At 39.3% G+C, this 12,758-nt stretch overlaps 1 protein-coding gene across 2 annotated transcripts in view; it reads right to left on the reverse strand.

Annotated features, from left to right (window-relative positions):
• smarcad1 (SWI/SNF-related, matrix-associated actin-dependent regulator of chromatin, subfamily a, containing DEAD/H box 1) overlaps nt 1-11,925 on the reverse strand; it is a 71,122-nt gene extending 59,197 nt beyond the window's left edge. The window contains 3 exon segments of one of the 2 annotated variants that reach the window (NM_001015697.1): nt 5,653-5,815; nt 8,619-8,749; nt 11,908-11,925. In NM_001015697.1, coding sequence (NP_001015697.1) covers nt 5,653-5,815; nt 8,619-8,739 — 284 coding nt within the window. In that variant the 5' untranslated portion in view covers nt 8,740-8,749; nt 11,908-11,925. 2 annotated transcript variants of the gene reach the window in all.
• Between the last annotated feature and the right edge of the window lie 833 nt (nt 11,926-12,758).

A 12,758-nucleotide genomic window follows, 5' to 3' on the forward strand; every position in this document is an offset into this window, starting at 1 on the left:
ATGCTGCACAACGAGAAGAGGTGACTGGGCCCTGAGGAAGATTGTGGAGAAGGACCGATTCCTGACCTTGGGGGACCTGCGGAAGCAGTGGACTGAGTCTGGAGTAGAAACATCCAGAGCCACCGTGTACAGGCGTGTGCAGGAAATGGGCTACAGGTGCTGCATTCCCCAGGTCAAGCCACTTTTGAACCAGAAACAGCGGCAGAAGCGCCTGACCTGGGCTACAGAGAAGCAGCACTGGACTGTTGCTCAGTGGTCCAAAGTATGTCATTCGGAAATCAAGGTGCCAGAGTCTGGAGGAAGACTGGGGAGAGGGAAATGCCAAAATGCCTGAAGTCCAGTGTCAAGTACCCACAGTCAGTGATGGTCTGGGGTGCCATGTCAGCTGCTGGTGTTGGTCCACTGTGTTTTATCAAGGGCAGGGTCAATGCAGCTAGCTATCAGGAGATTTTGGAGCACTTCATGCTTCCATCTGCTGAAAAGCTTTATGGAGATGAAGATTTCATTTTTCAGCACGACCTGGCACCTGCTCACAGTGCCAAAACCACTGGTAAATGGTTTACTGACCATGGTATTACTGTGCTCAATTGGCCTGCCAACTCTCCTGACCTGAACCCCATAGAGAATCTGTGGGATATTGTGAAGAGAAAGTTGAGAGACACAAGACCCAACACTCTGGATGAGCTTAAGGCCGCTATTGAAGCATCCTGGGCCTCCATAACACCTGAGCAGTGCCACAGGCTGATTGCCTCCATGCCACGCCACATTGAAGCAGTCATTTCTGCAAAAGGATTCCCGACCAAGTATTGAGTGCATAACTGAACATAATTATTTGAAGGTTGACTTTTTTTGTATTAAAAACACTTTTTTTTATTGGGCGGATGAAATATGCTAATTTTTTGAGATAGGAATTTTGGGTTTTCATGTGCCACAATCATCAATATTAAAACAAGAAAAGGCTTGAACTACTTCAGTTGTGTGTAATGAATCTAAAATATATGAAAGTCTAATGTTTATCAGTACATTACAGAAAATAATGAACTTTATCTCAATATGCTAATTTTTTCAAAAGGACCTGTATATATATATATATATATATATATATATATATATATATATATATATATATATATATATATATATATATATATATATATATATATATATATATATATATATACACATGCAATAGAAGCCAGAGCACACACAGGACTTTGAGAATCATAATCCAAAGAAAATAACTAAGGAAAAGTTTCCTCACATGGTTTTTTATTTATCCAAACTTTTGTCAGGGAGCTCCATGTAAGGAAACTTTTTATTTAATTTCTTTGGATTATGATTCTCAAAGTCCTTTGAGTGCTTGCTTCTATTGCATTTACAGTGGAGGAAATAATTATTTGACCCCTCACTGATTTTGTAAGTTTGTCCAATGACAAAGAAATGAAAAGTCTCAGAACAGTATCATTTCAATGGTAGGTTTATTTTAACAGTGGCAGATAGCACATCAAAAGGAAAATCGAAAAAATAACTTTAAATAAAAGATAGCAACTGATTTGCATTTCATTGCGTGAAATAAATTTTTGAACCCTCTAACAAAAAAAGACTTAATACTTAGTGGAAAAACCCTTGTTTGCAAGCACAGAGGTCAAACGTTTCTTGTAATTGATGACCAAGTTTGTGCACATTTTAGGAGGAATGTTGGTCCACTCCTCTTTGCAGATCATCTCTAAATCCCTAAGGTTTTGAGGCTGTCTCTGTGCAACTCTGAGCTTGAGCTCCCTCCATAGGTTTTCTATTGGATTAAGGTCCGGAGACTGACTAGGCCACTCCATGACCTTAATGTGCTTCTTCTTGAGCCACTCCTTTGTTGCCTTTGCTGTATGTTTTGGGTCATTGTCGTGCTGGAACACCCATCCACGACCCATTTTCAGTTTCCTGGCAGAGGGAAGGAGGTTGTCGTTCAGGATTTCACGATACATGGCTCCGTCCATTTTCCCGTTAATGCGAATAAGTTGTCCTGTGCCCTTAGCAGAAAAACACCCCCAAAGCAAAATGTTTCCACCCCCATGCTTGACGGTGGGGACGGTGTTTTGGGGGTCATAGGCAGCATTTTTCTTCCTCCAAACACAGCGAGTTGAGTTAATGCCAAAGAGCTCTATTTTGGTCTCATCAGACCACAGCACCTTCTCCCAGTCACTCACAGAATCATTCAGGTGTTCATTGGCAAACTTCAGACAGGCCTGCACATGTGCCTTCTTGAGCAGGGGGACCTTGCGAGCCCTGCAGGATTTTAATCCATTGCGGTGTAATGTGTTTCCAATGGTTTTCTTGGTGACTGTGGTCCCTGCTAATTTGAGGTCATTAACTAACTCCTCCCATGTAGTTCTAGGATGCTTTTTCACCTTTCTCAGAATCATTGACACCCCACGAGGTGAGATCTTGCGTGGAGCCCCAGAGCGAGGTCGATTGATGGTCATTTTGTGCTCCTTCCATTTTCGAACAATCGCACCGACAGTTGTCACCTTCTCTCCCAGCTTCTTGCTAATGGTTTTGTAGCCCATTCCAGCCTTGTGCAGGTCTACAATTTTGTCTCTGACATCCTTGGACAGCTCTTTGGTCTTTCCCATTTTGGAGAGTTTGGAGTCTGCTTGATTGATTGATTCTGTGGACAGGTGTCTTTTATACAGGTGACTAGTTAAGACAGGTGTCCTTAATGAGGTTGACTAATTGATTAGAAGTGTCTAACCACTCTGTGGGAGCCAGAACTCTTAATGGTTGGTAGGGGTTCAAAAACTTATTTCACTCAATGAAATGCAAATCAGTTGCTATCTTTTATTTAAAGTTATTTTTTCGATTTTCCTTTTGATGTGCTATCTGCCACTGTTAAAATAAACCTACCATTGAAATGATACTGTTCTGAGACTTTTCATTTCTTTGTCATTGGACAAACTTACAAAATCAGTGAGGGGTCAAATAATTATTTCCTCCACTGTATATTTTGATTTTTTCGCTGTAGCACCCAGGCTTCAACCTATTGTGTGGTGTGCTATCCTTGCTGGGATTATATATATATATAGAAATATATATATAGAAATATTGTCTGCTCAAAGCTATTAAAAGTACCTACATGCAGACCAATAACATGTTTTAATGCATTCTATTAACATTTCACCAACTTCCTTTACAAAGCATATCTATTTATTTAATATATTTGATATATTAAAGTTTTGCCACCAGCAACTCACTTTTCACTGATGGGTGATGAGAAAGAAATCACTGCGAGATGCCAAATTATAGGCACCCCTTAGTGATTATGATCAGTTACAAATACACCGGGTGAGTGCTCCTATTAGCAGAAAATTGCACCATCCCAGGGTACTTTTCAGAAAGCACCAAGGAGTGATCCACTTCTTCCCTTTCTTCCTTCTCCAATGGCTCCTGGCTGATGAATTTGCAGCAGTGTGAATAACACTAAGGGCCCGATTTATCAAAGTTTGAATTAATGCTTGTTTTCATGATTTAAAGGACATGTCAACCCCCCAACCAAAAATTTTAGCAGAGAAAAGCCTTGCAGCACTGTTTAAATACCTGCCACTCCTGTCCCTCAGAAGCAAACACTGAAGCTGCAGCGATCCCTTGGAGTTTCTCTCACTGCAGAGCTGGATAACTCCCTCTCCCCCCTCCATTCAGAATCTCCTTGTCTGCCTGGCGTGGTGCACATGCCCAGTTCCAAGCCGTTTTAATGAGCATGCTCACTTGAGATGAATCTCTTCTCTACACAGCAGACGACTGAACTCTTTAACCACGCCCACAGTCAATCCTCCAATGAGCCGATCGCATAGGCAGTTGCTATACTAACTCTGCCTTTGTAAACAAGAGCTCTCTGCTCCCTCTCTTGGAACACGATCTTCTGACTGCAGGCAGGAAAGTTTAACCTTTTCACCGCTGAATCTGATCTGCAGGCATTTTGTAAGTGAGTCTTGCAAGCTTAAACAGTGTTTGCTGAAATACTTAAGCAATGTACACTTCATTTCTGTTAAATTTTATTGTTGTTTAATGCTCTAACAGTTTCATTTTAAGGAAAAAGCTGTCTGTACAGCTTTGTTTAAAAAAGCAGAAGCTTGAAAAAAAAATCCTTGAAGAGGTCAGGTGCGCACTCTCAATGACGTCACCTGGCAAAATGGCTGCTGGGTGACACGCAAAACGGAGCAGAAAAGAATGCGGTGGTGCAGGCTGTAGGTTGAGATTGAGGGAGCAGCACTTATGTGGTTTAAGTGAGGGTAAGGTGCCCTATCCATTAGAAGTGAAATTAAAATTAGGGTTGACATCTCCTTTAAGTAAAAATGCAAATGCGACTACACTCAAGAATATTCTTAGGAATAGTTCGTATTTAGTAAAGAAAAACTCCTCGAAGAGTTGCCAGAAAACACTTGGCAAGTAGAAGTTGGCGAGGTTCAACAGAACTTAACAAGAACTGTCTTTTCCCAGTAATTAAAACATTCAAGTTTTTTAACCTCATTGAAAATGAATGAATATGTGATTCTCGTCAGTCATGCTTTTTCTTAAATAAGCTAGAATGTGAGAAGAAAAGTCGCATGAGTTGTGTCGTAGTTGTTTTTTTCACAAACTCAAATTTTGATAAATCACACCCAGTGATTTAAGTTTTACTTCTTCTTTAAGTTCACTCAAAATAAAAATTAATATCTATTGGTTCTTTGATGCTATTTCTAAAGTTTTATAAAAGAAGTATCTAAATGGACAGCCTTGCCAATTACCAAGCAACAGAAATGTCTAATTTTTTGGTCTGACAATGCACAGTAGCAAATGAAGAAAATACATAACAAAAAACACCAATAAAACCAATTTCACCATATATTAGAACCTGGAAGAGATTCAAACCTGAAATAAAATGAAAATATTTTGAACACTAAATAGCAATGCAGGGAATGACAATTCTTAGCACTTTAAAGGAACAGTAACACCACAAAATGAAAGAGCTTTAAAGTAATAAAAATATAATGCACTGCACTGGTAAAACTGGTGTGTTTGCTACAGTAACACTACTATAATTGATATAATAAGCTACTGTGTAGCCACAGGGGCAGCCATTCAAGCTGGAAAAAAGGCACAGGTTACATAGCAGATAACAGACAAGTTCTGTAGAATACAATAGTGTTTTATCTGTTATCTGCTATGTGCCTGTGCCTTTTCTCCTTTGAATGGCTGCCCCCATACTACACAGCAGCTTATTTATATAAATTATAGTAGAATTTCTGAAGTAAACACACAACTTTTACCAGTGCAGGGCAGCAGCACATTATACTTTAGTTACTTTTATACACTTTCATTTTTTGGTGTTACTGTTCCTTTAATGTGCCACAGTTTAACGTTGCTTCAGTGACTCAGAAGTAAAAACACACATATTCTAACATGTTTGTAAAAATTGCTACAAAACTGTATGAGAGCGTCCTGCTAGTTACCCTATATAAGCTTAAATAGATGGGAAGTTACAAAAGTGATTTAAAAAGTATATAAGAAGGTTGGAGAAGGGTAACATTTATATAATATTTTTATTTTAAACCGCACTCTATATATCTGCAAACTAATATTATCCTGTGTGAATACTATTATCATGGCATTCATTTTACTTACTCCTCCCTTGGGTGTGATTGCTGGTGTGTAGAACTGAACTTTGATTTGCTCTGATGATCTTCATTTTCGGAGTCTGAATCCAGGAAACTGACACCTTTATCTTTTTTAAAAAGTGAAGGGTTGTTCACCCTCTTAGCTTCAGGTGTCTCAGGGATGCTAGTCACTGCAGAATGTACAAATAAAAGACCACTATTTATGGAGCAAGCAACAAATAGCAAGAATGTAAACAAAACAACAAAGTTATTTAAATAATACAGGTATTATATCTATTATCTTGATTGCTTGTGACCTGGCGATTTCCTGGCACAGGGTTTCTTAGTAACTTGAAGCACCATGCCTTAAAGTAGGACAACATTAAAAAAAAAAAAAAATTATAGGTTTGCCTAACCATAAACAAAGTACTGTAATTACCACAGAAAAGAAGGGCATGCATACAAAATGAAGAACAGCTTGTTTAGTAGGAAATCACAATGCCAAGTATTGAAGGTTTCTGAATTAAAGGTCAAAGAACAAATTAAATTTTTCATGAAAATTCATAAGATTCAAAGATTTATCAATGTCTCTACAGAAAAATTCCATTCATAATTAGACTATATAAGTCATACCATGGAAATGCAAATTTACAGAAGGTGCCAAATACTAGGCCCCCAGTGATTATAATCACTTACCTGATACCCTGGGCCGGTGCTCCAAAACTGCACCAGCCTGGGGCACCATTAAGCAATTGTCTTCTTCCACTTCTTTAAGTTGCACTTTAAACAAAAAAAAAAAAAAACCTTTTTCACTCTACTGCGCTACTTGTAAGTATTACTTTAGATGGAGTTAAACCTTTCCTAAGCCTTCAAGGGATAAGTAAAAACCTGTCAAACTTGTGCCATAACCTAGTTCGCTCCACAGAATTAGAAACAGCTCTTACTAGATGTAAAGTATGCCAGAGTTTCTACTGCTCAGAACTGGGTTCCGGCCAAAATAATGCAAGTACAATCTCCTGATCTGAATAGAGATTACTTTAGGCAAAAATCCAAAGACTGGCCTCATAACTCAAACATCACAGTGTGTGTTTCTTTGGCTTAGAGAGAACACAACTCAAAAGGCTGACATAATTGCTACCAATCTGAGGTGGGGGCATACCTAGATTTTAGCAGTAAAGATAAGAGATCAACTTGACAACCTCTCTTTAACTACCTTTGCCTCATCGTCCAGGCCATCAAGGAAAAGGAAAATGTAAACTTCCTTGAAATGGACTGGACCTCTTGCAAGAAGATTCTGCTGGACTGGCAGTTTCATGGGTGCCTCCACCATGCCAAGAGAATCTCGACCATTGGGGAATTATGGCTACTACTAGAGCTCTCTCCCAATCTATTTATGAGCCCTTGGGCTCTCTACATATCACAAAGAAGGAAGGAAACACAAAGAATTTCTTGCTCTGATCCTGACGCTAAGCACCCACCCCACTGAAGACCGGCAAGGATTTCATGAAAAGAATTTCTGAGACTTGCAGTTTATATCCGTAGCCATATGATCCATACAGACTCCACTTGTATGAAGGTAACTGCAACTGAGAAAGTCCACTTGGAGGTTTTGTACCCTTGCACATGAAAGGATGCCAGACTTGGGAAAATTTTTCTGCCCAAAAATTACTGGTCACACTTCACTCATAGGTTTTGAACTTTTAGTACCTTTTTACCTTTGGACATAAGTTACAGCTGTAGTGTTGTCTGACCCGATCATTTACCCACTTTTGAGACACTTCTTGAGAGAAGGGTAGAAGTGCCTGACCTATTGCCAAAACATTGGAGGGAATGGTGTGAAGGTCCCACTGACCTTGAGCGATCGTCTAGAATTGCTCCCCAGGCTGACACTGACATGCCTGTGGTCAATGCAAACCCATTAGCAAATCTATGTACTCTTGAAAAATCCCTTTATGCCTGAGGCACTTTTGGGGGCACTGATTTTTGAAAAACATTACTTCTGGGCAAGGACTTAAGATGTTATGCCTTTCAAACAATATCTAAAACTTTTGACATCTATGGTTCAGGCTTCATAAAAGAGTTGTAACCTTGCAGCCATTGTCGAAGTCTGGACCAACTGATTATCACTGTGACTTCCCTGAAGTTAAGGAGAAAATGGAGTTCTAATTACATGCTTGTTTATTCTTCAGAAATTTTGAGCCTCAAAGGGATTGTTCCCTTTGGGGTTCCTCCCTAGCCTTTTGGTGTTTATACCTTCTCACCTATATAGTATAAAGACACTCTTTGCACCAGATGCCATTTTAATAATAGAATCTAATTTTTTTACCAAATAAAATATCCTTGACATGGTCTGCAATCTAAGTCTCCTTTCAGATATTGGTTTAACTGGCCTGAGACAAGACCCATGGGTCCTTCTCCACGGCAAACCACAAGGGAGCAAAAGGAAGAGAACTTAAAACATATCTCTGTGCTCACGGCACGCTTCCTCAGGAGCAAAAGGAAGCGTGCTCCTGAGGAAGCGTGCCGTGAGCACGCGAAACGCGTTGGGCTTTTTGTTGTGTCTGATATACTGCTTCACACTGTAAGTAGCCTGCATTGTGCAGGGGCTTTATTTTACATATTAAACAATTTTATACTATTTTCGATTCCTCTTCATTCCATATACTCTGAGGACTAAGGATGCACTGCAATCAATAGCCGAATTGACTTCTCTACATGCTCTTATTTTAATTAAATCTGGTGAGCATTTACTTTGGACACATCCTGTGGGTGTGATACACTGCATTGGGCTGATATATAAGCACTTTTGATTGTCCGATTCACTTAATATATTTGCACATTTTGCACCAAATTAGAACGCTAAAAATCTTTTAGCGTTTTAGTCACAAAGAAAGTTTTGTACGTATTACACTAGTTTTGCTTTTGTTTTTCTCTAATTCCATGCGCTTCCATCAACACGAATACTACAGTAATATAGATGATGAAATCACATACCATGGTCCTCCAGCTGGGAATTTGGTGTGCTTGGTCGACTTGATGCACCCTTTTCACCAAACTCAGTATCGATTTTCTTTCCCTTATCAAAACGGAAGCGTTCCAGGTTAAATGCTGACATAGTTCCAGACCTAAGTTTGAAAAGATGACATTATGTTTAATTAAAGAAAAGTGATTTTGGCAAGAGTGTTTATTTTTGGTTAAAAAACAAATAAAAAGAAATATAGTTGGCCAAAACTTGCACTGGCTTCTTCTACTTAAAAGGGTTGTAAACCAAAAAATACAGTACTAACTCATGAAATAAAAATAATTTTAAGCAGCTTTCCAGTGCAGCCTTTTCTTGTTACCTTTGATTTTTTATTTTAGTTAAATTTACAGAATTTGGAGATGTACTACAAAAATTGCCTATTATTAATTTCCTGAGCTTTTTAGCCTAGTGGTTCAGTCATTATTATTTTTGACATCTTTCCAGTTGACATGTGTAAGATTTTCCCAATGGTTTTGAAGTTATTCATAAATAAAAAAGCAACTGAACACAGTATTTGCCTCAAGCTTCCAATTTTCTGCACTGCTGTATCTGACTATGGAAACCCTAAAGCAGAAGCAGGTGATTAATGGACCGGTGAAAAAGAAAGCAAAACATTTAGGGAACTGGAGTCTTAACTGGTAGATAATAGATTTTAGCTACATTGTTTGAGTCTAAACCAGCAGTGCCAAAAGGCTAATTTATTTAATGTATATATGAAAGATGCTTAGAATTAGTGTTTCATTCAATAGACAACATTCTATTTCCAGGTGTATGTCCTTTAATCTATTAGTACTCTTGCATTTTGCTTTCTTTAATGATCGCCTTATTGCTGATATTTTTCATATCATTATGCCTTTTAATCTCATGTTCATGTTCCATTTACTTTCCTTCTTCTACATTCTACCTAATATAATTTAGCCTTGCTAGTTTTTCGAGTTTGCCATTTCTTTTATGATTATTTAAACTAATGTATTGGATTTTTTTTTTTTTTTTAGCCCCTCATTACATGACCCGGAAATGTGCCAGGTTATGTATCCTGAAATTGTTGTGCAGTACGGGCAACAGTTATGGGTTTTTCAATATAAACGACTAGCAAACTTTTGTTTGCACAGTAAATTACGGATTGTGTAATGGACAAGATAATACATATAATAGAAGACACAATTTTCTATGAATTCAGATTATCGGGAAATTAAAGGTTTACCCTGGTCTCCAGAGAAACGTAAAGCAAGGTTCTATGCCATACATCTGGAGGGACATACAGAAAACATGAAAGGGATTTCACAGACTTTTTGTTTGCTCTGGGCCTCTACATTACATACATAATAAGATATAAATTCACTGCAAGATATGTCACTTAACAGAATGTGGTCTATTATACCACACCACATATTTTAAGCGCAACTAGCAGTTGTTGTGATCAAAATGCAGAGCTTGCCATAAGCAAATCCAAGTAAAGTTTCGTTAGTGTCAGATCAAACAAGAGACTATGGAAGATGCCTTCTAGAAATTAAAACTATTAGCAAATGAATCCTTGCAACAATTAAAGCCATAGACATGCCACATTTCCATGGCTGAGGTTTTGTGAAAATGCTTTAAAGTTCTAATTTGCATGATTGTCTTTAGGTCTGCACCACAGAACCACCAAATCTGACAAGAGGGAAAGGGCATAAGTTGGGAACATGCAGCTCTATTTTTGTTGATTTTATTAGTGTCAAAAGATGGAATGGAATGTGTTTATATGAACGCCAAACTCAAATCATGCAATTGATGCAGAGTAGGTTAGAGGCTAACATTGGCAGACTGCAACTGCCAAATACTGCCCATCTGTTTAATGGCAAACAGGTTAAGACTAGGATTCAAAACAGGCCCTGGCATTTCAAGTACACAGGGGCCCAAAAAGCCCCCACAGGCCCAATAAACGGTGGCTGTGGCCCCTCTGACATTTTGCCAGAATCCACTGATTGCTAGCCTGGGATTGATAGCAAGCACCAAACAGAAGCAACTAGGTTTCCCTCATTGATAAACAGGAGTCACTCTAGGAATTATACCTGAAGGATTCCAAAACAAGAGTCTTTTGGCAGCTCATTTTGGGTGAAGACACATGGAGCTACTAGTAGAAGCTACTTGTTGTGGCTACTAAAATAGACAATGCTGATCATTTACTGATAATTGTTTCTACGTGTGTTTTAGCAGAGGCAACTCTCAGTATTGTCTATGGCAGGGTATTTTCTGGTGTTTAGGGCAGTGGTACAAGGGGAGATCCTCCCTGCAATGCCATTCCACCGGCTAGGTTATGGCATACGCGCCGTTGCAATGTCCCGCAGTCGTCCGAAGTTGTCTTGAGGGGAAACTGCGGGACATTGCAGCAACTCGTGCACTTAGATCCTATACCTACATTGTATGTGCAGAAAAATATATACTAGATATATACTGTGTAGTTGTATGAAGATTCCTGACTTCAAAAAAAAAAAACCTGCAGGCAACTCTCAGTATTGTCTATGGCAGGGTATTTTCTGGTGTTTAGGGCAGTGGTACACGGGAGATTAGTCGACTAATCTCCCTGCAATGCCATCCCACCGGCTAGACGGTAAATCGCCGGTGGCATGGCATATGTGTCACTGCAATGTCCCGCAGTCGCCCCAAGTTGTCCAGAGGAAACATTGCATTGCAGCGACTCGTATGCCATCCCAACATCTGTCTTCACCCTTATAGTTCAATTCTACATAGTGTTGAGATGATATCACATTCTTAAGGGTTATCAACATCAACATGGCACAATAGATAAGCTTGCTTTGTATTAAGGCATTGCTTTGCTGTCTTTGAGCTATTAACAGTCCCACACCTCTGATAATGAGGTATGTTTTGCTTTACCCAATACAACTTTAACAGATATGGTAAAGAGAGCCAATCCAAAAATAACATTTCCAGTAACGCGCTAAATAAGTACTTACTTATTAACTAATGTATTGGGATATTTGTATATTAGTCAATACATTTCTTGTCAATGGACCGGCAGTAATACACAAAGACGTGCGAGAACAGTAGCTACCAAATGCTTTGTGTCATGTTCTTGCGCATGTATGTGCTATGGGAGCGCTTGATATGCCTACTGTTAAAAGACCACAGACAATGGCACCAATACCGGTTGTCCCCTGGACACAATTTTTCCTTGGAAACGGTGTCAATGGGATGTTCCAAGTACTCCGTGTCTTTACAGTATGCAAAACGGCCGTGTGATATATACCGTCCATCTCTTACCTCTCCGACCACTTCCCGCGGGTTCTCTGGGGGAGACTGTGGGCGGAGTTTTGGCTGTGGCGCGCCAACTGATGACGACTTTGCCGGCTAGTGTAATAGGAAAAGATGGGAACTACGTCATTTCGTTGTCAAGGAACGTCGCCCCGTCAGAGGCGCTTTATTTGGTTAGTACACGTTACAATAAGGAAGTTAGTTTCCATAGATGTGTTTGATATAGCGATCTGCTAGAAATGATCGATCTCTATATCGTTCCGCTTTCAGTTCTTGCTATTTGGAATGTTAGAAGTAACTGCTTTACTCAGGCTGGTTGTCTGTCGGATTGTTTAGACTCCATCCTGGCAGGAGCATTCATAAACTGTCCAGCCATATGCAGTATTTTTTATTTGGGGCGAGGTATGTAAGAAAAGTTAGGGATCACTTCTTAGCCAGGGTAGTATGAATCTGTAGCACTGAAGGGCAGTGTATTGCCCCCAGCGATTTGCTTTTGGACTTGGGTCAGGAGAAATCTAGGAACTTAACCCAGCTCTGCTTGTGCCCTGTTTTCTCTCTGTTTGCATGCTGCGAGATAAAATTGTAGTTTGTGCAGTTTTTAAAACTGTATCCTATCATGTACACAAAGCAATGTGTGGGTCAAATTAACTCAAAATTAATTGGGCATAATAAACAGGGCATCCCTTAGTGCATTGTATATTTTTATGTAAGGTACCAATGTGAACTATTTTGTATTGTACACAGCTTTAAGTAAACATTTTGTATGCTCCCATATTATTTTCTTAGTATGTGAGTGTAGGATCAACAAGTTGATGTGTTCCTCATGCCAAAAGCAGAAAATGTGGTAATACGTTATCTTA

The sequence above is a fragment of the Xenopus tropicalis genome, chromosome 1 (genome assembly GCF_000004195.4).
Source record: "Xenopus tropicalis strain Nigerian chromosome 1, UCB_Xtro_10.0, whole genome shotgun sequence".
Lineage (NCBI taxonomy): Eukaryota > Metazoa > Chordata > Amphibia > Anura > Pipidae > Xenopus > Xenopus tropicalis.